General features: G+C 43.2%; 3 protein-coding genes across 3 annotated transcripts; 1 reads left to right on the top strand and 2 right to left on the bottom strand.

Moving 5' to 3' along the window:
* Positions 1–244: 244 nt before the first annotated feature.
* LOC135500304 (corepressor interacting with RBPJ 1-like) lies at positions 245–4,359 on the bottom strand. The gene is made up of 8 exons (XM_064791692.1): positions 4,157–4,359; positions 3,798–3,892; positions 3,220–3,293; positions 2,785–3,009; positions 2,256–2,344; positions 1,925–2,010; positions 1,441–1,550; positions 245–1,170 (listed from the first exon to the last, which is right to left on the bottom strand). Exons 1-8 carry the CDS (start codon positions 4,226–4,228, stop codon positions 545–547), a joined length of 1,377 nt encoding a protein of 458 aa, XP_064647762.1. The 5' UTR covers positions 4,229–4,359; the 3' UTR covers positions 245–544.
* A 999-nt stretch (positions 4,360–5,358) lies between these two features.
* Positions 5,359–6,528, bottom strand: LOC135500807 (putative nuclease HARBI1). The gene has a single exon (XM_064792459.1). It carries the CDS (start codon positions 6,526–6,528, stop codon positions 5,359–5,361), a length of 1,170 nt encoding a protein of 389 aa, XP_064648529.1.
* A 1,152-nt stretch (positions 6,529–7,680) lies between these two features.
* Positions 7,681–26,464, top strand: LOC135500808 (telomere-associated protein RIF1-like). The gene is made up of 30 exons (XM_064792460.1): positions 7,681–7,796; positions 8,085–8,240; positions 8,480–8,621; positions 8,890–8,984; positions 9,325–9,514; positions 9,822–9,914; positions 10,112–10,247; positions 10,686–10,837; positions 11,239–11,362; positions 11,801–11,962; positions 12,334–12,444; positions 12,877–13,034; positions 13,191–13,268; positions 13,360–13,433; positions 13,753–13,933; positions 14,316–14,420; positions 14,571–14,817; positions 15,116–15,252; positions 15,413–15,595; positions 15,938–16,140; positions 16,271–16,376; positions 16,708–16,893; positions 17,276–17,436; positions 17,798–21,701; positions 21,907–22,155; positions 22,376–22,542; positions 22,903–23,126; positions 23,334–23,444; positions 23,685–23,789; positions 24,513–26,464. The coding sequence occupies exons 1-30, from the start codon at positions 7,681–7,683 to the stop codon at positions 25,325–25,327; spliced, it is 8,871 nt and encodes a 2,956-aa protein (XP_064648530.1). The 3' UTR covers positions 25,328–26,464.
* The last annotated feature ends 226 nt before the right edge of the window (positions 26,465–26,690 follow it).

Here is a 26,690-nt window from a genome sequence, read left to right on the forward strand (position 1 = left end):
ACATTGGTGTGCAGGTTTGGTTCATTGAAGGACTGGCTGTGACATTGTCCTGTATCCGACTGGAATGTCCATTTGACATAGGGTAATGGGCTCTTGAGGGACTGCGTGTGCAATTGTCCCAGTCCTGTTTACTCGCCCCGAGGCTAAGAGTAGCAAGCTTTGAGGAAGTTTGCCTCCAATTTCAGGAATGAAATGAGGAGTCACTTCATGGCTTAAATGGACAGACTCGAGAAATATATAGATAAAACACTTTATTTACAATCAAATAAGGTCTGAAATAACAAAACAGAGACCTCCAGGATCAATGTCCGAGATAAGAGAGTTCATGGCCCTATTTTCTGACTCTTTTGCTTCGGATTGGCACAGATTCAGGGCTATCAGAAGGTGCGTATGAAGTGTTTTCCAGCTGTATTAAACAGGAACTACTGACAGAGTTCTTTTCAATCAATCTTCAAGTCAGAAGGCACTGATAAAATTATATGGGAAAATTCCTCTGCCCGATATGTTGCAAAAGATGTCACCATTACCCAAGAGTTCAGACTGTCTATCTTGAATCTCTCCGATTCCTCCTTGGTGATGATCGACCACGCACAGGGGACCTATCGCGATGCGAATCACGCCTTGGGGACCTGTCACGATTTGACCTCACAGGGGACCTATCGCGATACGACTCTCTTTTCGGAGACCTATCACGCTGGGACTCCTTTTTTGGCGATCTCCATTGATACGAGTCTTTTTCCCGTGACCTATCTCGATATGAGTCCCTCTTTGGAGAGCGTTCTCGGTACGAGTCCCTCCTTGGAGAACGACCTCGGTAAGAGTCCCTTTGCGGTGAGCTATCCCGATAGGTCTCTCTTCTTGGTGATCTATCACGATGTGACTCCCGTTTTGGAGACATATTACTTCGGCTGTGATCAGGGTGTCCATTTTTAGCAGAATGACCCCTATCATTTTCCCTTGAGGATTGACCTCTTCCACCACCCCTAGACTTTCTTATTTCGGGAGAAGCAGAGCGTCTCCTTGAAGAACTAGCCTGTGCTTCCTGGATGTGGCGTTTATGTCTAGAGTTCTGTTCTGGTTCACTTTCGCTGTCGGAATCTGAATCACTGCTCGAGTCCCTCTTTGAGTGTGATTTCTTTTTTGTTTTTGTCCGCCTATCATTTTCGGAGTCTGCAAAATATAGAGAGAGAGGTCAGATTGTCATCAAATGACCCACTTGGCACCAAAACACTGTCCCTAATAGAGAGGCTGTGTTGTTCTGAGGTTCCATAAGCTGAGATTCCACTGCACCTTATGCTTCCAAACAAGTTTCTCCCTATTTCTTGAAATATAATTTCACATCTAAACTATTGCACTTTGGGCAGGAGAAAAACAAGGCGAGAACATCAAACATCAAGTCCCTTTCCATTCAAAAAACAATAAAACACCCGGAGAACTCACCAGAATCAGACTCATCATCTTTCCTCCCGTGCTTCCTGGATTTCTTCTTTTTGTCCTTCTTCTTCTTCTTAGACTTGCTCGACTTCTTCTCCTGTAACTTATTCAGTTTCCTGCAGAGACAGACACAAGTGGTTAAGATGGAAGCCACCAAATATATTTTCAGGTACGACCCCATTAAAAAGATTCTCATCAGTAGCGCCACCGAAACTTTATTTTAGAAATGTCTGCTTTTCACGACCCCTTCCTTTAAAAACACACATGCAACCATTAGTTTGCAATGTCTTTTTTTGCGAATATAACTGCCATTGTGCCGAGTATACTCAAAATAAATTGCTGATTCCAGAAGAGTGTCTTGTTGGTCTTTGTAAAGGGAGGGGGGGGGGGCTAGAAAGAGACAAACAGTGTTGTATCTTTTAGCTTTAAGATCATTCTGATATGCTCCCTAATGTGGTTATAACTAAAGCCAACCACATATGTGACTTACTTCAGCAGTTTCTTTTTCTGTTTTGGCGTGAGTGATTTCAGGAATTGGACCTCTGGATCATCACTGTCTTCAGAGTCTACCAGTTGCTGAAACAAAGACCAACAATACGTTACAACAGGCCAGGTGAATATCGCCCTGAGGATTAATTCCCCAGGTTGCCGAGCATCAGGCTGGCCTCCAACTTGGAAAGCTGACCATCTAGTAAAGGAGGAAGATTTCCAAATATGTTCGAAAAGTGTGTTGTTTGAGTCTTCCGAGGAAATAATGTTGTACTTATGTTTACCTGGTCACATGGTTACAACTCCAAGCAAGATTTGCCTCTTAAACTTACCCCCTCTACCTTTCTTTCCATCACGCTCCTCTTAAGTACGAGGCCATCACTCTTCATATCCTCGAGGAGGTCCGATGTTTTCATGTCCGCTGCAAAAAAGGTCAGGGCTGATCAGTTACCATAAAATCTGTTCCTCATGCCATCTATTCAAATTGACAGCAGTGAGTTTAAGAGAATAAGATTGGAAGTTCACTGCTTTTTAATTACTGAAGTCACAGTGAGTATTACTGAAGAACCAGAAACTTCAGAGTGGATTTTAGATTGCATATACACATGTAAGGCAACTACGGGCCCATTTACGTTTTGCTGGTCATTCCCAAAAAGCTACACTGGTCTGTTGAGGCCGCAATTGACATCTCGAAAGATTCTAAATGAAACCTACTGACTCTTAACAATCGCACCAGTCGAGAAGGCTGGTGCGATATAATCAACCTGCTATCTCAAAAACAGAGTAGTTCTGTACAAGTTTTTCATGCAGGCTCTCATTCAAACCTTCCTTTCCATTTTTTTTAATGATTGTAAAACTTACGTTGCGGTGGCTCCGCAGTTAGCGACTTTCCAAACAGAGGGCAGATCCTATCTGTATTCACATGGCCCCATTTATGACACTTGATGCACCTGACATTACGGACTTCGATACCAAAAGGCTGATCACGAATTGTCTCATCATTCTTGGCGTACGATTCACGTGGCGCATTATATTTTCGCTGCCATTCAAACTTGTACTCCGGTTCGTCGTCCTCTTTTTCATGTTCTGGGGTGAAAGTAAAACAGAAAAATATTATTTACATTAACTTCTTCTTCTTCCTTTTCTCCTGCGAATGCAAATCAGCATGCAAATCTTATAGCAAGACTTCAATGGTGGGTTAACATACTGATTTCAAAAGTAGATCTGTTGGATGTAATAGGCCATTGAAGACTCAATGTTAGGATTCGACCGTGTCTTAACAGAATCTAATCATACCTTTCTCAGCTCCTGGGGGTGCATCGTACATGAAACTCAATCCAAGTTTGGCTTTCTCATCCCCGAGTAATGCCCTGAAAGTGTAATGATGAACAAAGTTAAGCGGTTTGATTTTAAGACAGCAGGCTTTTCGTTTATAAGAGGTGTCATCCACTCCCACCCATAAAATATCCTGTCCTGATAGCTGCTTTTCACTCCCTAGGTTACAGGAACAACATCTAGCTCAGAACAGTACATTGTGCTGGAGAGTGATTTTGTCCTCTCAATCAAACTCATGGGAGCTATTTTCAAATGTAAAAGCCAGAGACAGAAAATATCACATAGATGATCAGAGCTTTAGAGCCAGAGCTTATCCCAGTTGCTACAGCATTTAAGCAACAACGGGTGTCGCTACCACTGGACAGGATGCTGGTCTAATTACAGGCTGACATCCCAGGCCTGCCTGCAACAACTTTATATATGTGGGTGAAGAGAAGCAAGTAGGGGCAAGTGTCTTGCTCAAGGAAACAGAGATGAAAGGGTGGAGAACCTGAGAGTCAAACCCACAACCTCCTGATTAGTCACTGACACGTCCTTACCTATTTCCATACATATCTTGCTCTTTCTGGTACTGATTTAACATATCTTCTTGCTTTTTCTTATCATGCTGATGCTTTTGTTCTGCCATCCATACCTGCAAAAGAGCCAAGTTTATGAGACCTTTTCTCGCAAGAAGGATTTACTTTAGAGGAAGTTAGTTAGATAGTCATAGTGTAGCCCTATTTCTTGGTTGACCCATCCCGACCAAAGTTCTGTCACTGAATGCCATCAAATCAAGTGATGGCAAGCACCCATTGCTGGCAGTAATTGGGTTAAGTCAATGTACAGGCATGCATTTGTTTCCATGCATTGTGCATATGCACTGCAGTGCCAACAGGAAAAATAAAATATTTTTTACCCTCTTTATATTTTCTTTACTTCCTGGATGGAAGAATTTCTTGGTCATATAATTATTGAATCCCTTGCCCATGATTGCTGTTTAACTAGGCAACAACTTTGAATAGAAGATTAGGCAAGCAGGATCGTCAAAAACGTGTGTTTTGTTAAGGTCGAAAATCACAGAAAACATAAATATTGCATTTTGTATGGGTGAAACTAAAGAGTGCGTTCGATTACTTGTCTAGGACATGTCCAAGTGTGGTAGTTTGCCGGAAGTCAGTAGTCGGACCTGGTCCATCATCGTTCGAAAAGTGGTGTTGGACATGTCTAGGACATGCCCTTCTAACCCTCCTCGCTGATGGGGTTACTTGGGCAAGTATCCCACAATGCATTGCAGCAACATGGCGTCGATGGCGAAGAAGCTGAAGGTTACGGGCGATAAATTCATCTTCGGAATCGATTTAGGCCTATATGATCCGCCCAGAGTGTATTGTTTGCTGTAGCAATTGAAACAAGGATGTTTTAGCAAAATTTAATTTATAAATTGACAGTTCAATCAATTGAATTATTGTTAGCGGATCGATGATGTATTTTTTTACATATCATGATATTGTACATTTACAACAATGAACAAGTGAAAAGTCCAAGAGAAAAGAACCTGGAGTGTAAATAGATAACTTCGTCTCACAGGCATCATTGTTGGGCACTGTGTCCCTGACGTAAGGAAGGAAAGGCCCAAAAATTGATTGGATTTCCGGTGATGCCTCTGTCAGCAGGTTCTTTCCTATGGGACCTCCTGGTACATGTTTATTTTTATACAACTTTTAATTGTTGATTGTTCTCAACAATACATTTATTATATAAAATATATAGAATATATTTTGTTACTTCGATTTTGTTGCAGAACAGTGTTCGTGTCCGTCATTGGATAACTTGTACTGGGAACATCTCAAAATTGAACTTATCTCAGAAAAGACAGAACTGTTGCATGCATTTCTTTTTGAAGAGGGACTAAAGGGTTGCTGTGGGCATGGTGGGAGCTTGTACAAGTCTTAGAGTGTTTAATTCGAAAAATCGCTTTTGAGGCTTTTTAAATATCAGGCGAATCCACTTCTTGTTTGCGTCTTTTGGAAATTGTGTTTTTCCATTTCATGCATTGGAGAAGTTCTGTCTTTTTTCACATAAAACACTTGTGAGATGCATCCCAATCAGTAGTCACATTTAGTCTCTCCTGGCCAACAGCATTTCTAGTTCCCTACGTTTTTCAATTCCGCTGGTCCTGTGGTGGTGTGGCCTAGGCATAGCGGCATTCTCTTCATCTAATTGAAGTTCTTCTAGTGTATGGTCATTGTTCTTCAGACAAAGGTTGTGCATGACACATGCCGCCAAAATAGAGTGGCACAACAGTTCGATGTCGGAACAATCAAAGTCCCTTAGCCTTCTGAATCGTCCTTTGAGTTGTCCAAAAGCTCTCTCAATGACGACCCTAGCAGAGTTATGTCTCTTGTTGTACCTCTTTTGATCCCTTGTGATATTCCCATAATCCTTATATGGGGTCATAAGCCATGGTTGTATCGGGTACGCCGACTCTCCCAGGAGGAATTCATCCGTTTCAAACTTGGCTGTAGCCTCTTGGAACACTGAGGAGTTATTGAAAACACGGGCATCATGTGTGCACCCTGGCCAGCCAGTATAGACGTGGGTGAAGGCCAGGGCATCGTCACAGACACCCTGTAGCACAACCGAGTGGAATTTCTTACGGTTTACATATGAATTGGGATTCTTCGTGGGGGCTTTGATTTTTATGTGACACCCATCTATTGCCCCAATGGCCCCTGGAAAGTGACTGTACTTTTCGAATCCTTCAGAAATGTTCACTCTGTTCTCGTGACTTGGCCAGGATATTAGTTTCTTAATGAGGTTGTTCACAACGGCTTTGCAAACTCTGCGACAGATGCAGTGTGTTGTTGACCTCGAAATCCCGAAGCGATCAGAAATTGATCTAAACGAGTCGGGTGACCCAAGGTACCAGAGGAACACCAAGGCTTGCTTGCCGAGTTCAACTGGAGGACGACCAAACCCATGTTGTCCCAGGGCCATCTCTGGACACGGTTGTAGTTCCCCCAATAAGACCTCAAATGTCGTCCTGGAGAGCCGAAAATGCGATCGGAAATCATCTAGAGACTGAAGTGGGACCGTCACCTCAGCATAGTTCTCAGTCCTTGGGACTTTGGCACGTCTTTCTTCAGGGAGGTGTCTCTCTAACGATAGGCCTGCTGTCTCAAGGCTCTCACTGACAAACCTATTCTGTATTATTTGGGTATTTCCCCGGAAAAGGGCTATAGACATGGCCACCATCGCCCTTTTGCGGTTCGCCTCCATCATGTCCATTTAGGACAACCAGGACAATGCAGGAGACCAGGACAGACGTTTAGTTACAAAAGAAGACCATAGACGGCGACCATGAAGCGCCCGGCTACGCCATGACACTTTGCCCTACAGAAACCTCACATGCGTTCGTTTAGTGACTCATGTCTTGGGAGCCCCAGATCGAGGTCGGACATGTCCTAGACAAGTAATCGAACGCACTCAAAATGAGGCTTGGGAAACCCTGGGCAAATTATTCAGCCTGGCACGGCACCATTTGAATTTGTTTTAACGACAAATTCGGAGAAAAAGATGTTAATCTGACCGAATGAATAGAATATTTAAATAATTTTTTATCAAGAAAACCATGCAACTTTTGCTGTTTGTACATGAAGGCTTTATGCGTGGATTTGAAGCGGAGTTCGTTCCAATCAGTTTCTGTGTTTCTGATTTTATAATCACCCGCGGTGACGATATCCCGCGAAACGTGTATTTTTATTTTGCAAGAACAAGAATAAAAGTGCCGTTTTCTATTTCATTATGATATGATTTTGAGGATCATTACAAATCTGTCAGTTCCTTATGTACTAGGTGATTATTAGGCGCCACTCTTACGAAAAATGATTGTTTTGTTGTTAAGTTATTGCTTGTTCTTTTGTGTCAAAATGTCAGATTATATCCTATGATTATAGACATAGGCCTGCCCTATGTCTATTACTTTACACAGGCCTACTATACATCATACATGTAGATGTAGGCCTACATTATGTTTTGTACAGTCAAGTCTACATGTACGGTGCAGTGTGCACTGCCTTCTCCTCGGCCTTCTCTTTTTCACTTCACTGATTTTCAGCTTTGTCTCGAGAAGTGGCAAGTGTTTTGATGAGATAAATATGATGCTCGGTCTGTCATACTCATCATACTCGGTCATCGATAGACCGTCTCATAGACATAATAGGGCCATAGGCCCTTTTCAAGATACGCCGGTACCACCTAGGCCTAGGTCAAAAGAACACTTTGGAACTTAAGTCTCGGATACTACGATGGTACAGTTCACACATAACTGACCAATCGGCAGTTCTGACGTTCCGCCTACTCTGAATTGTGGCCAGGTTTCAGACTAGACCTAAGTTTAACAGTGTCGTAACCTTTCACTTTATTCAGGATTGCGACAATATGATGGTAGCAGCAGCAGCCCAGCCTGGTAATATGGACGTCACAAAGCTTCTCCAGAAACTATCCACAACTAAAGATTCAAAACAGAAAACAGCGATTTATAATGAGCTGGTGGAGTAAGTGAAATCATTTTTCCTATCGGAACATTCTGCCAGGATTTTGAGGGGACTAAAACCCTTTCGACCTTTTTCCGTTGCTCCCCAATGCCTGAATTTAACCTCACAAATCCTGAAAATTTGCAGATAAACTTTGGTCCTAAGCATCATCGGGGTCATGCCCAACCTCCCTGGCCCTGTCCCTCCCTCACTTCCTCTGGAGGAAACCTCGGTAACATTAACAATGAAAAATTCCCAAACCCTTATCAGTTCATTGTATCTAATAAAGTTCTAACTCCTTTGTTTTAGGAAAGTCAAGGATGGGTCAATTTCAAATTACGTCGGGAAGCTGGCAACATCTTGTTGCCTAGAAACATGCAAGGACGTCCTTGATAATGAGGTGGAGTTATCAAATGCGGCACTTCAGGCGTTGGGATTCTTTATCCATGAGCCTCGTATAGTCAAGTAAGTAGGGCTATCATTGAGAAGCCGATTTAGTCCTTTTTGGCCATTTTAAATTTTAGAATCATCACAAACCTAAAAATCTCACCTCCTGTGGCTGATTTAAACCTTTTTGACAGGGGTTTTATGTGTCGACTAGACCGTTATGTCAAATCGATGATTTCAAAAGACCGGTTATGGTGAACTATTTTCCTGTTAAAACCTCGAATCGTTCTGTGTTCAAATTAACTTTTTGTCTCCAGGTCTCTCACCAAAGAAAATGGATATGTCATATTGACGAATCTGTGTAGTGTGCTTTTACGATTGGAGGAGAAGACGGGAACTGTCCGGGCCCTGTGGTGCCTTTCAAAACAAACCTTGCCAGACGTCATTGTTGCCAATGAGGTACGTCTGCATTTACTGTTTGTATAGTGATGAACGGCTTGATTCATTACGAGAAATGTATCAAGTGCTGGAGTATACCTACACAATTTACCATTATCATCGGGAGAAAGTGATATTCTTCAGTTGCATAACGCCTGACTGTAGCTGAGTAAATAACGCTTACAGTGCTAACTCTGAATTCATTTTTGCTCAGTTAGCAAGTTCTCATTTTCAATGAAATGTAATCGTATTGACCACTCAAGATTTATTTCTCTTTTATTTCTTTCAGCTCAACAGTATACTCTGTTCCCTGGAACACGTCTGCTCGCGCTGCAAGTACCAAGTCGGTGTTGTTGATTATGAGACACTTGGTGTTGTGTGCAGGTAAAATTTAACTCTTTCATAATGCCATCTATGCTGCACTGTAAAGTGAAAAGATTTTGCACACATTTTCTTTATTGTAGATTTTGCAAACATCATCGATTCACTAAATGAATAATCTAAAGAAATGTTCTTAACTTGCTAAAGTAAAAATCATAAAGATTTATTCGGCTTCAGTTTAAATCATTTGCTCCCCAAAAAGAGTAGAATAGATCAGTTGGTGAGCATGCTTCATCAGGCGCAGGATGGGTGAGATTGGCATATCATGTTCACTAGCTGCACCGAAACGGTTTTAAAAAGGAAATACACTGTGCGTCTTTCAAATGAAATATTTGTCTTGCAGACTTCTTGAGCAGATTCCAGACGACATGGGACTTCACACGCCAATATGGGCCAAAATAATCTTTCATTTGGTCGTACACAGTGTGCCAAAGGTCCGAGAGAGGGCGTTGGCTGTCATGGAAATAGCTATGCCTTTCCTGATGAAACACCAAGACGAACTCGTCAGGATCCTCATACCGGATTTAAAAGAGGTAGGTGTTGCGTTAAGCGCCGCGCAAATGCGCGATTTTAGTCGCTGTGAGCCATCACAGGCGACAAAAATGGCTCATTTGCACCGGGCTTTAGTTTCTTGTTCCCAGGAATAGCCAGCCAACATGACCCACAGCAGCCATAAGCAACTTCTTATCCGCTCGGGCGTGTTTGGGTTATTTTAAATGATCACTGTGATTGTTGTAATGAAGAGGAGTCCAGCTCTAATCTACTTACACCTTAAGAATCTGTGTTACTATTAGATACCACTTTGCGTGATAATAAGCCTTGCTGTGTTTTTTCTTTTAGGGTATTCTTGGCGATATGAAGAAGCTGTTTGCTGCCAAACAAGAAGTGTTTGTGATGAGAGTGTGGTCGTGCTTTGTGCAGGTATTGGGCAAGGTAGGTCAATGAAATCTGGCCAAATGGCGTCAGCGTACAGGACCATCTCTACGATGAATTGTAAGCTGGAATTTTCGGCGGACAACCGAGTGGATCCGACAAACAGAGCTGACTGATTAAGGTGTGAACGCAAAGATGAAATCTGTATCTTCTTTTAGGAAAAAGTACTGTGATAATTTTTTACTCTTTTATTGCAGTCTATCCACCATGGGAGCTTTATCAACAGCATTCTAGGCTTGGCAGAGCAGGGGTTCAAAAGCCAGTCAATAGAGGGCAAGTGTGCAGCCTTTGAGGCGTGGATTTCTCTTATCGATAACTTTGCAACAAATCCTGGTAAGTTTTGTGATGCTATTACCATGACGTTCTTCTTCTTCATCTGCTTCTGATATTTTTGAGATGTATGCTGGATGGTCAATCCGTTTTCGATAACAAAGTCGGCTGTCTCACAGAGCTCTGCCGCGGTAGACGGGCGCGGGGTCATGTTCCCTAAGTGCTTAAGTAGAATGAATGTTGTCCATTGAAGTAAAGTTGGAACAGAATTTCCTAAGTGCTTAAGTAGAATGAATGTTGTCCATTGAAGTAAAGTTGGAACAGAATTTCCTAAGTGCTTAAGTAGAATGAATGTTGTCCATTGAAGTAAAGTTGGAACAGAATTTCCTAAGTGCTTAAGTAGAATGTATGTTGAAGTGAAGTAAAGTTTAAACAGGATTTTCTTTCAAGCACTTGTAAATGAGAAAAGAAATTATTAAAAAAGCAATGCTTTCTTTTCAGATATTCTCTGTGATAACAAGCGTGTCAAACTGATGATGATGGTCTTCAAGAACAACAACGCGAAAGTGGAGACACTGGCTCTGCTGAAGCTGCGCGTCTGGTGGCATTTTATAACCAAACTTGACGACAAGGTGTCACAGTTATTTGATCAGGTAAAGCACAGATTTTTGCCGGGCCGTGATTTGAACAGTACCATAGGTCCTGTGTACAAGCATACAAGTCTACACCCCAAGGGAGCAGTGTCCATTGATCCTATTCTTTCTAATTCAGGGTATTTCAATACCACTTCGGAAAGATTTCATATTGGCTATACACTTGCGGCTTTAGAATGTACACTCAAAATAACATAGGATGTAACTATTGGATTTTTCTTCCTGTCTGTATAGCAGGGTATGTTTGTGATGCCCTTGTCCACAGTGCTTTATGTTTCTCGATTGGAGGGAGGGGCGCTTTTCAAGAATTAGGTTCTTAGGAGGTATTTATGGTCAGTTTGAGTGATATCTTTTAGCACTGGGAATTGAGGTGATCACAATGACTATTTTTCTGTTTTCAGACATGTGCACCGTTGCTGCACTTTGCTATTGGGCTTGGAATGTCCTCCAATCCTGCAACACCCTCAAGGAAGCACCCCATGCCGACAGGTGGCATCGGTACACCCAAATCCCTGTCAAATATAAGTAAGTGAAAACTAGATTTTGAGCTTTTGGGTTTTGGTGACATTTGGCCCTGCTTTCAATGGATGTAGTAATCTTCCACCCTCAGTATCATCCTCATCAGTCCACTGTGCAGCAGGCAGCCACAGGCTTTCTCCCCCTAACCCAATCCTGGGGTAGGTTCTCAACTTGATGTTGTGGCAGTCGTCTGTTCCCATCTCCTAGCAGTGATTCCAGGATGAATGTCAGGTAGGACATTCGCTTGTGACCTGGGCGTCTTCTGTCATTCTCGGCTTTTCCAGGGCATGCACTTTGGCAGTTCTTCATTTGCAATCCTAGCATTTGCCCCAGAAGTGTCAGTTGGCGTTGGGTGCACAGTGTAATAGGGGGATGCACTTCAACATGGAGTACACCGTCGCGTTAAAGAAATATGAAATATTTATACTTCTCAAAATGTTTCAGGTGCCAATGTGTCAAGCCCGGGGACCCCTCGCCTCAACCTTTCAAGTTTCGGTAGTGTGGTGCCAACATTTCATTCAGTTCAGTTGACAGGCTGCGAGATCATCTCTCATTTTCTCGGAAAGACGCCGGATATGGACTTCCCAAAATTCAGTTACACCCTCGGTGAGTAGAATGACCGCTTTCCACTCGCCATAGTCCGTATTACAAAGCACTGCGGTCATTTCCGAGCTCACCTGAGCGCCCCCCGTGGAGGACAAAGGAGTGACGAGACCAAGGTTAAATGGAACCTACAGCTGGCCCCCCACTAAAGTTTCAGCTAAAGACGTTTAGCATAACGGAAAAGGCCCTGCCTTGTCATTGGGCACCCTGTTTAGGCAAACAAGACCAGAATCCCTGCTGTGGACAGAGTATCAAACGAGTGTGATAAACAAGATAAAGGACTGTAAATCTAGTGATATAATGACTGCTAGAAGAGGCAATGTACGGCACAAGTAGTCCAACCCCTCTTGTAACATTTCAAATTTTACTTCCAGATTCCTTGTCAGCCAATGTAGTTTCTAGTCCGGGATTCTTTGCCAAACATTGTGCGACTTTCATGAATGCTATCAAGGAGGCTGTGCTGTTGCTAGGAGATCAGATACCAGGTGAGAAGAATCACGTCTATTTTAGTTAGGTTATGATAATAAACAAAGGGTTCCCTGGCGCTAGATTTCAATGCGTCGGACCTGCTTGCGTTTTATCGTTTTAGGGTTCTTAATCTTATGCACAAACACCGATTTTGGTGTTTGAAAACGTTTTAAAAGTCATATATTTATGCCCTATGCTGTTCAGCTAGGTGTCTATTGGAAGGAAAACTCTGCTTCCAATCCCAGGCAGATTTGGGCATGTTAGTCGCTGATGCAGGCACTCCAGGTGTTGGGTCCATAGAAGAAGAAACCCCTTCTTAGGATGAAAGGACGCAGCCTATGTGGCATCTTATTGGCCTCCTCCGCAACCAACGATGAATGGATGAATAGCCAAGTCCGCTAATAAAGTACATTCTCCTGAAAGAAGCAATTTTTCTTGTCCTGTTTCAGCTGGTTTGCTCTACAGTATCTGGTTCTCCCTGGTGGCCCACTGCAAGAACGTGCTGACGGTGATCGGGAAGAAGGAAGGTGTCGACACACTCACGTCACTCTTGACAGGATTTCAACAAATTGTGCAAGCAGAAGTTTTGGAGCCGCTGAAGGTCTTGGTAAGTTAAAATACACTCCACAAGAAGACCTAGACAAAGGTTGCTGGCTCTCTGAGCAATGTATTCCAGGTTTAAAGGAACAGTTTCGGAACTTTTGCGTTTCACATCCAGATGACCTACATGGATGACTCATGCGTCTGCTTTTTACTCTTCCAGAAACTTCTAGAAGCCATCAGCTGCCTGCCACCAAAGGCCCTGAGTTCACAATCGCACAATGTTGGGAATGCTATGCACGTAAGTTACTTATTGGTTTTCATATTGAACAAACGTCCAGTTGGGTATTTTTAATCGGTTTAAACTGAATATGTTCATCTATTGTTTTCAGGGTACCCCAGCACTGGTGCTCCTGGAACTATTGTTAACTCAGAGCGTGGTCGAGAAATGTTCCATTGAAGAAAGGTGAGTGATAATGGCTGAATTCACCTAAGCTATAAACTTCATATTGGGGCAGACTTGTTTTTGCGAGTGAAGATCAAAACCAGCAAGGCAGATGTTGGCTTTTCTGTCCAGTGGCCTAGTTTTGCAAAAAATCTGAAGCGTAAGATCTGTTTTGATCGAAAAACCAAAACAACTTACGAAATCTGCCTGAATGATGATCGTGAAATTTTGAAGTTTTAAAGAAGATATCACGACTTGCAGAAATGAAGTGGACCTAAATTTGTTGGTGAATTGCAGTAGATGAGTTTTCACTTGATAAGTGACTATTTTGAACTTTCAGATTCTTCACGTTGTTCGACACCCTTGTTGACTTCGGTTTCATGAACCAGGCGACGGTATTGGACTTTAGCCAATCGGTTCTACAGATGTTAGAGAAAGTGGCTGGGTCGATAGAAAATAAGGAATCAGTTTGGCGACTCTGGAGTATTGTCAGTCGGCCTCTTACAGAACACATCATAAAGGTAAGTGATACCTCACCTTTTCAGAAAATTTTTTTGTGTCAGCGTCAAGTTCTCATGTTCTCTGGGATACAATGTCATGCATCACTGCTGTTTTTAACTTGGTCTGACATGACCAAGTGACTCCAACTTCGGGGTTTCTATTTTCTGAGGATGAAAGAGATCAATGCTACAGGTAATTTTTGCAAGCCTTGCCATAGGAAAAAGTTCTGGTGTGGTAAGTCTCGTTGAAAGAATGAATATAATTGATAACAATTTATATTTCTCCCACAAAATGCAGGCCTGTTGATCATGTAATGAATGGGAACTAACATGCCCGATAGCGCTAGACCAGCAGTTTCATCAACAATTTTGAAACAAGAGACAATTTCTCCCTCATTTTCAGACGAATGAAGTGAACCAGGGTGACTCGTTGGAGCACAACTTCTCGTGTATGTATAGTGCACTCATGCTGCCAATCACGCAGATTCTGCCCACAGAATTACCACAGGTAAGCACTTGATAACTTTGGCGGTGTTTGGCTTTTCAAAGAAGAACTTTTACCAAATTTGGAATCAAGGTTACTCCAGAAAATTTGGCGATTTACTTAGTTTTTTGTGCATCGTTGGATAATATCTCTAAAAAGACCTATCCTTTTCAGCCTACAGTGAAGACGCTCCTTAAGACGTGGATCGAATTGTACAAAACATTTGCCCGTTTATCAGCCCTGGTGACGAACGCAGACGCTAACATCTGCTGCGAAGAACTCAGTGCTAAAATTATCGGTGCTATGAATGACGTCAGCGTGGACAACGTTGTTTTCTTGGAGAGCCTTGGCCAGATTTGTCTTAACATCACCGAGGCTATCGACTTCTCGACATTTTCGACTTCGAATAATTTTGGAATAAGTAAGTATGAGTTCAACCCGCATTCTCTACTTTGAAGTAGTGGTTAGGGCTGCTGCTCCAGCCTTTCTCCTTCCATTGGTAGTCTCTACGTCCTTTGGTGGCAGACCCCCAGTTCTATCTGGTTGTGAGGTGCCCTGCCAGTTTTGGCTCACCTCCTACCATAGTCCCATCCACTTTCTACGTGTCTCTCGATTCACCAACCACATCCTGCCAGTGTTTGTCATTATCTAGGTGAGAGTCATCAAAATCAAAGCGTATTTTAGCATCTAATCTAAATTGTGTTTATTTCTGGTTCCAGTGTCTGTCAGCCCAGCCAAGTGGAGCAAGCGGAAACACAAGGCACTCGGAAACCTTCATTCTCTAGTCAAAGTCGTGGAGAAACTTCTGGAAGCCATTCATGAGAAGAAATGTAAAGGCTTGAGTCCCACTGAGCAGGTAAATTCCTTAACAGAGAGGTTGTCCTGCTAACAGAGGTGTCCACTAAGGGAGGTTCCATTGTAGAATCTTAATTCCCAAACTCTGAAGCCAAGCTGAATTGAATAACTTTCCAAACTCAAAAATGTTTTTGTTGACCCAATTTTCCCTTTTTTTTCAGAAAACTTGGCAATTGTCAGTGAGCCAAGTTATCGCGGTCGTGGATGCGTTATTCAGCCAGGTGACCCAGTCGACCATGGTTGTTGCCCTGATGCCCCACCTGTCCAAGCCGGTTGGCGTACTACTTGAAGGCTCTGCAAGGAAAGGAGCAAATAAATTATACTCTGCTGCCGTTTGTGGGAAGGTGAGTTGTCTGTCGTCTGCTCATGCTTTGTTTACATTGATGACAATTCATTCGGTTCAAATCAAAAACGCTTTTGGAAGGGCGTGAATATATTTCTGATAATTTTGTTGAACTCATGTTTAGAAAGTTTCGATGACTATTGGAAGTATTCTGTCAGTCTGTCTGGCTGTTTTGACGTTACGGTTGTCACAAATAATTGAAAACTATCCAGTGCTGATGAATGGCTTGACGACAACATTTATAGGAGACTCTGCTTGTTGAAACACCCTAATTGTGGGCAGTATATGTCTGAATCAGGCAACTTGGGTCTGCTCTCTTAAAACATTTCCTGTCCGTTTCCAGGTTGAGAAACTTTGGCAAAGCATCATCTCCAGTCTGCAGACGCGTTTCTCTGGTCCCTATGACACAGACTTCCTGGAGACAGTCTCTCCGCTGCTCGAAGCAGCTTTTCTACATCCAAAACGAAATGTCAAACAGACGACTACTAGTCTTTGGAACTCAACATTTGCAAATTCTGCGATCTTGAAATATCCTGATTCCCTCAAGTAAGTTTTTTTGGCTATTAAAGTCACACTTTAGTTCAAGTTTGTAAACCGCAATGGTTAAGTGCCTCGTACGTCGTTTTCTCTGTGAATGTTTTATGTTCAACGTTTCATTGTTCTTGTTTCTTTCAAGGCCTGTTCTGATGAAAGTGAAAGAGAAAACCCCCATAATCCTCCCTGGTTGGCAGACGTCCGAAATTATGGTGATTGGAGAAACACCTGTTAGTCAAGTTAGTCAGGTAGGTTGTTGGAAAGACCGCCAGTTGTTTTTTTGATCCCAATCACCTATCCACTGATAAGTCTTTCTCAGCAATGCTTAACCTTTTGCTGCCAGATGTGATTGTGGTCTATCAAGCCCTCGTGTCACCATCTGCCAAAGGCGACGCTAGTTATTTTGAGCAAATGACTGGACCGTTTCACTCAAGCAAGTCATGCTTATTTTCTGAGATGTCAATCAAAATTAGCCTTGCACCTTCAGTGTTGATGTCCTATCCGTTCCCACATAATCACATGGTTCACTTAGGATTAGTTTTAGATCATAACCCTCAAATTTCATATCTCCCTTTTTAGGCTGAATCTCAGGCCCCGATGCCCGATCTCCCAGGAATGTCTTCGCCCCTTCGAATGCGTGGAAGCTTCCTCAACAAGGTGGTGTCGCCAAATGTGAAGAATTCGCCTCTGAAAATCACTGAGGCTCAGTCGCCTGTCCAGGCAATACGGAAGCTGAAGATGTCGGTCAACGATCTCCGAGATGAGGTCTGTTGAATGTGAATGAGTCGTTGCTTGTGCACTCTTTGACTTGGGGGGGGGGGGGGGATCACTTCATATTTAAAAACACCCAATTTGGTGGAAAGGTGTTCTTTTTGCCTGGGAAAGCAAAGGACCCCACCAAGTGAGAAACATGAAGAGCTTGTGTGGACCATACTTCTGGCACTTCTGGCAAATGACAGAGTCACTAGGTCAATAAACCCAATTGGCGCCTAACCGTAGTGGCACGAAAAAACTCCGAAGTGAACAGCAAATGTTGAGGAAGATGGAAAAGAAGAAGAAGATTGTGGTTCAAAGAGATGCAAGGAGGAATTCACAGTTAAAAACAGTGCAAAAAAAGATATTTATGTGATCGTTGCTATTTTTCCAGGATTTTGTTGTGATCGCACCGTCGCCGAAGAAGAAAATCATCCTGACCGAACACCAGAAGGAAGTCCTGAAGCAGCGCAGTGCCATTCCCGCCCTCTATAGTAACCTAGACGCATCGCAGGACGTGTCGCTATCGGCATTTACGACGACCTCACAAATCGAGTGAGTTTATTTAATGTCTTATTGACTGGGTTTCCACCTAGATTTAATTTGAAAGTACCTTTTTTGGGGGGGGGACGGGATCTTAAAGGGCAATGCTGTTACAGCACCTGAGAAAACTTGCCGTTTTTGACAGATTTGCGATGGTTGAAACAATACACCTTCCTTCTGGTATTCTCATGAGACCGACCCAGTGAAAACATTAATTAACACAGCGCGATCGGGAAACATCTTATACACACCTTATAGTATACAAGGGAATGCATGCATGTATAATGCATTATGAATGATTAATTGATAAGAAGAATAGAAAGCTTTAAAAACATTGTACTATTTTCTAACTGCTTTTATGTATTTTTTTCAGTAACTCCATGGATTCCAGTTTCTCGTTGTTGAAAAAAGCGGACGTGCCCATCTTCAAGAAGCCAGGAGGGAATGAAAAAGTACCGGAGCGCACCGTCAAAGAAGCAGCAGACGTCAGGAAAAGATCAGTGAAATTTGCTGATGAGGAAGAATCGTGTCAGATTATTGAAACAGTTTCTAATGATGACACATTGAAGGCAATTGGGCAGAAGATAGATGCAAATTCTGGTCCTGTTTCTATGGAAACTGATGAAGATGATAGTGTCAAGGTCATTGAAAATGTTGAGCAGACGTCATCTGTTTGTCCGAAAGAAGAAGAGGCAAAGATTCAGGACTGGGAACTTGATATGAACGGTTGCTTTGACACAGAGATGGAATGTGATACAGACGTCACGCAGGAGCCTAGTACAGCACCACCCGGTGGTTCGGCGCAGAGTAACATTGATAGTACGTCAAGTTTCCAGTTCCATGCATCCGAGAGCACACTCGTGGGAACTCCACGAAAGATCACGTCATCAGGAGAGACAAGTAACACGAGTCAGGTGACATTGAGTGGCCAATCACAGAGTAGCTTGATATTGGAACCGAAGTTTGGTAGCCAACCTTTTAATTCGGAGAATCCGTTCAATTTTGATTGTGAAACTTTGGAAGGGGCTTCAAATCAGAGTTCTCTTGATTCCTGTTGTGAATTGAAAAAGCAGACGCCACGTCGTCGGTCTAGCAGACGATCGTCTGTCCAGCAGCAGGTGGAGATTGAAGAAAAGCCAGAGAAACAGAGAAAGAAGGGGAAACAGGTATTTGGTGTCACTGTCAGTTCAGATGTCATCCATGAAAATTCACAGTCGCCGAAGAAAGTTGAGAGTTTCAGTGTGTTTGGATTGAAGGATGGTGTCATGACGCCCAGGACTGAAGGAAGCAGCGATCGAATTTTGGGCAGCCAGCCTCTGTTTAGTGAGAGTCCCGCTACCCCGTCTCCGCCGAGAGCCACATCGGGAAACCCACCCACCATGGTCCTTGTTGAAGAGACTCAGTCGCCTGAGAAATTCAAAGAGAAGTTTTTGAATGTTCAAGATGAGCATAACGACAGCATCAAAGAAACGCCTTTGAAAGATTTGGAATCGGAAGTTCCCAAAAATGGGAGTCCTGCTGTGAGGGCTCTCTTTGATGATGCTGACGAGGACAGTTTAGAAAAGGGTGATTCAGAGACGGTAAAACCTTCCGACCTGCAGGCAACTGGTGGGACCCCCACTTCTTCTGCAGAAGATTTAAAGAGTATTCATGTTGAAATGTCGCCAGACGGTGTCGTTATCTCATCTGGGGAGCCAAAGCTGAACGCCACACCGGTCGTCAAGTTGAAGAAACTCACAAATGCAGAGATCGATCATTTCAGTCCGAGGAAACCAAAGGACAAGTTGGAATCGGAGGAGTTGAAATCAGAAAGTGAGAAAGGCATTTTCCCCGTTTCGTCGCAAGAAAGTTCTGGACAGACTTCTTCCCAAGTGGCAAGGTCGAGCAAAAGGTCAAAGAGACGTGGGTCAAGGTCGTTTAGATTTAGTCACGGAGGACAGAAAGATGAAATGGAGGATTTAGCTGAGATGATCGAGTCGGATGATTTTGTGCCAAGCTCGCAAGGATTTGATTTGAAGAGTACCGAATCGATGCCTGAGTTTACGGCGATCAAACACTCTGATGATGAAAGGTTGCAGCAGGAAGGAAGTGATGGGATAACATCCGCTACGGAGGCCGAGAAGAGTGAGGGAATGGATGAAGATTTAGGAAATGGTTGTTCGAATCCGATGAAGAATTGTAAGATTGAGACGCGGAATGAAACGACACAAAATGAGGAAGAAATCCCGAAAGAAAATGAAACTGTACCGACCTCCCAAAGTTCTGATGTGTCCACATCAAAAATGGATTCACAGGAGATCATTTTGAAACACGACACTGTGACGGGAACTACAGCGGATAATGCTGAAGAAAAGAAACCAAAACTGAGAAGGGGCCGTCCTCGTAAATCATTGTCGAGTTCTCAGCAGTCTGTTGACAAGGCGAATCTTGGAAAAGGCTCTGAGAAGCAGAAGAACGAGAAGTTGGAAACTGTGTTGACGTTGTCTGCTGAGAATGAAGTCATTCCAGAAGCTGTAGAAAAAATGTCTGCTGAAGTTGAAGTCATTCCAGAAACTGAGGTTGAAGCGAGTGTGCGTGAGGATTCAGTTGCTGAGGGTGATGTCTCTGAACCTGTTATCAAGAAGGGGAAGAAAGCCAAGAAGGGAAAGATGGTGAGGAAGCAATGTGCTGCAGTTGACGTCTTTCCTGAAACTCAACTGACTGCCAGTGAGCTTGGGGTCGTACTACATTCATCCAAAGAAGGAAAGAAAAGCAAGCTGTTGAAAAAGAAGAAACTTTACACTAAGGAAAAGCAGGAGGTTTATGAGGTTGAGGCAGACACTCCGACGAAAAAGAAGAAGAAGATTGCGAACAAAGTTTACAATGAAGATATTTTTAATCGGAAATGTAATTTGGATGTTGAGGAGGATTCTGAGGAGGATTTGCCCCTCAAGAGTCTGATTGCTAAGGAGAAAGGTTCAGCTGATTCAGATGAGGATTTGCCCTTGATGAGCCTCGTGGCCAAGGGAGTTAATCAAAATGATCTGGAGGTAGCCAACAAAGGGCTAGTTGCCGAATCTTGTGATTTATTTGATAATGATAGTGACCGTTTGTCATCTGCTGCAAGTGAACCAATGTCGTCTGCTCCAGGTGAACCAATGTCGTCTGCTGCAGGTGAGCCGATGTCGTCTGCTGCAAGTGAACTGGAAGACTTGCAGGCTTCACAAACAAGTTCGGAGCCTGAATCAACTAAAAGGAAGAAGAGAGGTCGAGGGAAAAGTCCACTGGATCGTTTAACTATGGATCTGGTCCTGTCAAGGAAATCAACGCGGTCGCAGAAAACTTCAAATCGGGTAACGAAATTAGGCCGAAGGAATTCATTGCCGAGTGCAAAAGCTGTTACGAAGTCTGAGCCAAAAAAGAAAGATCTGAAGACTGCGGAATTAGTTGAAGGTTCTGAGGATGATGTGATTGAAATGTCTGAAAAACCCGAGGATGAGAGCAAACCAGATTTATTGGACACTGAGGTGGAAATGGTGGATGTAAAAGTGGATCAACGGCTGCAAGAAGCTGTTGTTGAATCGGATGGCGAATTGGAAGATATCTGTCAAAGTATGGCAGACGTCAGACCCGAAGTGCGAGAGCTAATCTCGCGTCCGATTTTGAAGATACCGGAATTTGAAAAGAATGATGAGACCGAGGTGACATCGTCTGCTTCCCCTGTGCAAACGGACGTGTTGCCTGGCAGTGACCTCCAGGAGACCCCAAGGTCGGCAAATAAACAGTCGAGGTTCATGCTGAGTCGACACAGGACAAGTTCACCGCAGTTTGTGCGTAGTCGTGGCCTGCGACTCTTGGAGCTGGCTAGTCAGTCCGCTACGAAACCGAAAATGGATCGCGAATTGGATATTGCAAACTCGAGCAGTACCCCAAAGTCGAAACAAAAACCAGTCTCAAGCATGACGGATCCGGTCAGAAGACATCGGCTATCAAGAGTTGACTTGATTCTAGCGAAATCAAAGGAGATAACAGCAAAACGAGAAACTACGGAAGAACCTCGTACCCAGGCGCCAAGCTCTCCAACGAATTCTGTTCTGCCACATGGAAGTGCTGGATCACCAGAGAGCACCGAAAGTACGGTCCGTGCAACGATGTCGCCATCATTCTCGCGGTCTGGTTTCCGTACCATCCAAGTTAATCGTATCTACTCACCCTCAGCCTCGCCGAGTGCTGGCATACTGAAGAAGAGGAAACTGTCCGGAGACATGGCGACAGATTCACCTTCGCCACCAAATAAGGTTCGTTAATTTGACTATTCAATGCAACGTTGTGACGAAGTGATATGCAGTACTTTAAAATGCATTCACCAATGCAGTAGCCAGTCCCCTTGCTGTTCATCTCAATCTCATCAGATAAGAGGGCATTCCTTTCCATCCTTTTAATCTCAAATCGTATATAGAGTACTGCCTACTTGCGTCTGATCATATCCTGATTCTGTTTCAGCAAAGACGGGTCTCATTCGCCGAGTCAGCCGAACTGAACACCATCCATCCCATACCGAGCTCTGGCCGAAGTTCACCAAAGCCCGTCAATCGATGCCTCGAGCTGCCCAAGACGTCGCCATTGGTCACGACAGATTCCCGCGTGTCTACGACGTCGGATAAGTTTTTGACAGCGTCGTCTGTTAGTGACAATAGTTGTGTGATCAGTCCCAGTCGTTGCACGGACACATTTACTGCCCCGAGAGCTGTGGTAAGTTATATCGATTTTGAAACGTTATCTACGGGGATGAGACTGAGAGGGACTAACCCAAATTATTTTGTGTTCAGCAAAGGACTTGAGATACAGAAAACCAGCATTATGCAGTTGCTCTGTTCTGTTCTGCTCTGGATTGACCCAAAGAAGAGTTCTGTTAAAATGACACCACCTTCTCTAAATTTCATGAAACTCTTATGATTTTAACTTCTTTCAGAAACGCCTCAAGGCTTTACCAGCTTCGCCTTCTCCTTCCCTTTCCCCGATGAGCTGCCAGAGCACGCAAGAATCCCAGCTCAACTGCACCGGCCCATTTTACCCAGAGTTGACAAAGTGTGAGGAGCCTGTTGGGAACATAGTCCCTAAGTTGACATCATCTATGTGGTAGGTCTTCTTCCTCCTCTTCCTCTTCTTCTTGGAGTTCGATTTTCTTTTTGTGGCTATAATACACAACCAGGTTCGTGTCTCAAATAAACCTGGCTGACGTCCTTGTTACCCCTTGATCCTCGGAGCTTTATCTCTATCAATGCACCGTATGGCCGTGTGGCCAGTCTCTCGGTGGGGTTGATGTGGTCCAGATTAAAAGGACTTTAGGACTTGTGATCTTTTGTGATTTTGGTTAGCTGGTGTAGTTTATTTAATCCTGAATCCATTTAGTTGCTTTTGATAGAGAGGTTCTACTGTGTGAAGCAAAATAGATGGAACAATCGAGTATATCTCCCAACCTTCTTTTTAACCCAATAGGTCCAGAGGACTTGGAAAATTAATGAAGGCCCGCAACATTACGACAATCGGCAACTTGTGCAGTCTCTCCGAATATGAAATTCATCAACTTCCGATAAAAACGCCAAAACTTGTCACAATGAGAAGCGTATTGGATGAGTACAAAAGCAAATGGGAATTGAAGAAGGATGTCATGATGCTTGGGAAGGTTGCCGACATGAAAGTGGCCGAAATTGAAGAAACCGGTAGGTATTATGCAGGCTTCTACTTCCAATCCTGAAATATTGGGCTCCGAATACCTACCTTCAAGGAAGTGGGCAAAAATTTCTTTTTGCACTTTAGACCTAGATATGGGTTTACCAGATTCACTTTAGACCAAGAAATGTGTATATATGTTGAGATTCACGCAGTTAGTTTTGGTATTCTAAGTAAATTTTGCGTATTTCTTGCAGAAATTGCATATGATCGTGTTGATTCAGCTGAAGATCCTGATGTTGTGGCATCTTCGATGATTGAGCTTCCAAGTGTCGAGAAGGAATTGGAAACGCTCTCACCGACAAAAGGTAATGCCACGTTCCATTGTGTTAGGTCAGTTAAAGCAACCAAAATCAAACATTCTGTTCAAGAGAGTTCGAATTTCGTTTTCTTCTAATGAACTAAGTGTCAGGTGTCAAGCTAATAGATTCATGGTGTGCAATTCCTGTCCATTTGCTTCTGCTTGCAGCCTGACTAGCGATACCAATAATTGGTAACTCGGAAACTAGTTTTATTTCTCGTTAGTCATTATTGTCTATTTCTTGCAGAAGTGGTGTATGACTGTGTGGAATCATCTGAAGAGACTGTGGGATCTCCGTTGAAGGAACTTCCGAGTGTCGAGAAGGAATTGGAAACGCTCTCACCAGCGAAAGGTAAGGCATAAGCTTGTGACGTTGTGGCTGTTGATGTTGTGGGAATCAGAAGTGAGGTAAGGAGCCTCATGGCCTAGTGGTTTACACTGCTGGCCACCACGCAATAGGGCCCGGGTTCGATCCCGGGGAGAACCCAGGATCGTATGTCTGGATGAACCGGCGTGGCTTTCAAGGAACTAAAATTCCTGGCTCTTCACAGTCCTTCAAATGAGACTCAAAACCGAGGTTCCTTGTACCTGGTGTCTATGCTAGGGCAAGCTAAGACCCCACCAAGTGAGAAACATGAGTAGCTTGCGTGGACTCTATCTCTCTCGCCAAAGTCGACCACTAGGCCAATAAACCCAATTGGCACCTAACCGTAGTGGTACGTAGGATACGCTCATCCCGCCTTGGAGGAGGATTACTCCTAGGAGAATGACCCCTCCAAGTGCAGAGCGAACGCTGAAGAAGAAGAAGATGTTGTGGGAATCAGAAGTGAGGTAGAACAACCTGTTTCCTTGAAGCATAAATGGAGCTGCTCCTTGATTCCCCCACGTAGCTGTTAACAATCTTATGATGGAAGCCTCTATCCTGCTTAACTGTTGGTATTATATTGCAATAGCACCCCTGACTTTATTTTTTGGCTACCTAAAGAACTAGACATTTCTGTCGTCACTTTGACAATACACATTTTCAGCTCCAAATTTTGAATATTTCTAACCAGCTCATAAAATATCGTTACAGATATTGTCACGGATGAAGAAGAAGAGATGGACACTACTATTGAAATGGTGATGGAAAGCTCGAATGAGGCGCTGCAGAGTTGGAAAAAATTAGTTGAAGTGACCTTACCTGGAGAGGAAAATAAAGCAGCAGGTCATGACACTGTGGTGATATCTGAGTCGGTCGAGTTCTCAGAAAAGAGTGAATCGAATGAGGACGTCACGGATGTTGATCAAAAGGCTGTAGTTGAAGAGGTTGTCTTGAATTTGGATCCAGGCTCTGAGAGTTCAGAATCCGAGTGTGTTGTGTTGGAAAAATCGGAAGTCAAACGTGAGGATGAAGTTCTGGGTTCCAGAACAGTATCGGTTTCCGAGTTGAACTGTGTTGTCGTAGAAAAAGTGGATTCAGAAATGACAGGCAAAACAGCGGTAGAATTTGGTGGTAATGAGGAGCCGGACAATAACAATAACTTGAAGAAAGACAAGCAGACGTCATTGTTGACAACTGAGAAAGATTCTGCTATTGAGCTAGAGTCGCCACCTATTGAGGAATCCTCAAACATTTCTATTTGTAATTTGGGTGATCCTGTCAAAGAGGTGGAGGTGCAGAAAGAGATTGAACAAAACCAGATGGTCGAATTTAAGAAGTTTTTGAAAAATGGCGACAAGGGTGTTCATTTGGAATGCTTCGAAATAATGACACATGATTTTACGGTTGATATGTTGTCGCAGTTGCCAAGTAATGCGTTGTTCAAGTTGCATCAGAGTTTGAATGATTTGACGGGTAAAATTGGTTTGGCGCTTAAGTCCAAATGCAAGTCTCCAGACACACGCTAGGGAGGAATCACTTGGTTGGAGGTCGTACACTTGGCACTCTTGACATGTAACCGTATCTTTTTCTTTGGGATGCGTGGAGCATCTGTTTACCCTGAGCTTTGAGGTATCTGAGTGTCTGAGTTGATGATAGGAATTCTTTACTCATGTCATCAGGAGTTACACCCTGTAGCGAAGTTTTAATTTCTCCTTGTTATTTCTGGGGCGATCCCCCTTCCAAAGGCCAATTTTAAACCAGTGTGCTTTGTGCAAGAGGCATCACGGCTGAGCTGAAAGATGCACGAGCATCGTGTCTTCCGTTGATTCATTTTTGCGTTATTAATGTTTTCAATCATGTTTATGTCAATGAAAATTACATCTACTTGTATTCTGTGTTAAATTTTGAAAGTGATCTTAACTGCAGAATGAGCTGACCTACCCACTAAAGATCTCTTCTGTCGTGTTGGCTTTCACACACTGAGGAATTCACCACTGACTAGGTGATGGCACTAATCAGGGAACTGCCTATCTGGTACAAGTACACTTATACGCAGTTTAAGTCAAGGTTCTTGTGTGCGTTATCATTCTCTAAAAGGAGATTGAAGAAACACAACTGTGAACTGAGCTACCGACGCCTTTGCTGGACACTCTCTAAAAGGAGCTTTGGGTGTTTCGTTACAGCACGTTTAGCTTCAAATACAGAAACAGAATTACTGAGGTAAACAAAAAGGGTGATTGATTGCAGCATAGTGCTATGACCAGTTGAATGCCAATTGGTCATAGCTCTATGCAGCATTTAATTGGTCACAGCTCTAGTGCTGCATTCATTTGTTCATAGCTCTATGGACTTAATTGGTCACAGCACTGCTGCATTCAATTGGTCATAGCTCTGTGGACTTAATTGGTCACAGCTCGAGTGCTGCATTCATTTGTTCATAGCTCTATGGACTTAATTGGTTACAGCACTATGCTGCATTCAATTGGTCATAGCTCTATGCTGCATTAAATTGGTCAACAATCATGTGAGCTTATAGTTGTTATTAAAAATAGGTGCAAGTAGTTAACTATGCAAACTAAGATATAGAAGATGTGGGCATACATCTTCTCGATGACAATTTGTTTTATATCCAATGTTATTTTACTGTATGCATTTATTGTATTTTCCGGTAATTTGTATTTCTGTATTAAAATGGAAAAGACAGAACATTGCTTCGTTCTTTATCATGACAAACCACAGGCCCCTTAAGCCTAGTTAGCGGGATTATCGGGCTTAACAATGAGATAAGCCAGGAAAGTATTATGAGTTTTTGAGTGAGTGAGTGAGTCCATCTGTTCAACTATACCCCGATGTTTTGTAACGACTGAAGCCAGACACTTCAGATTTATA

This window comes from Lineus longissimus, chromosome 16 (assembly GCF_910592395.1).
Source record: "Lineus longissimus chromosome 16, tnLinLong1.2, whole genome shotgun sequence".
Classification (NCBI taxonomy): Eukaryota; Metazoa; Nemertea; class Pilidiophora; order Heteronemertea; family Lineidae; genus Lineus; species Lineus longissimus.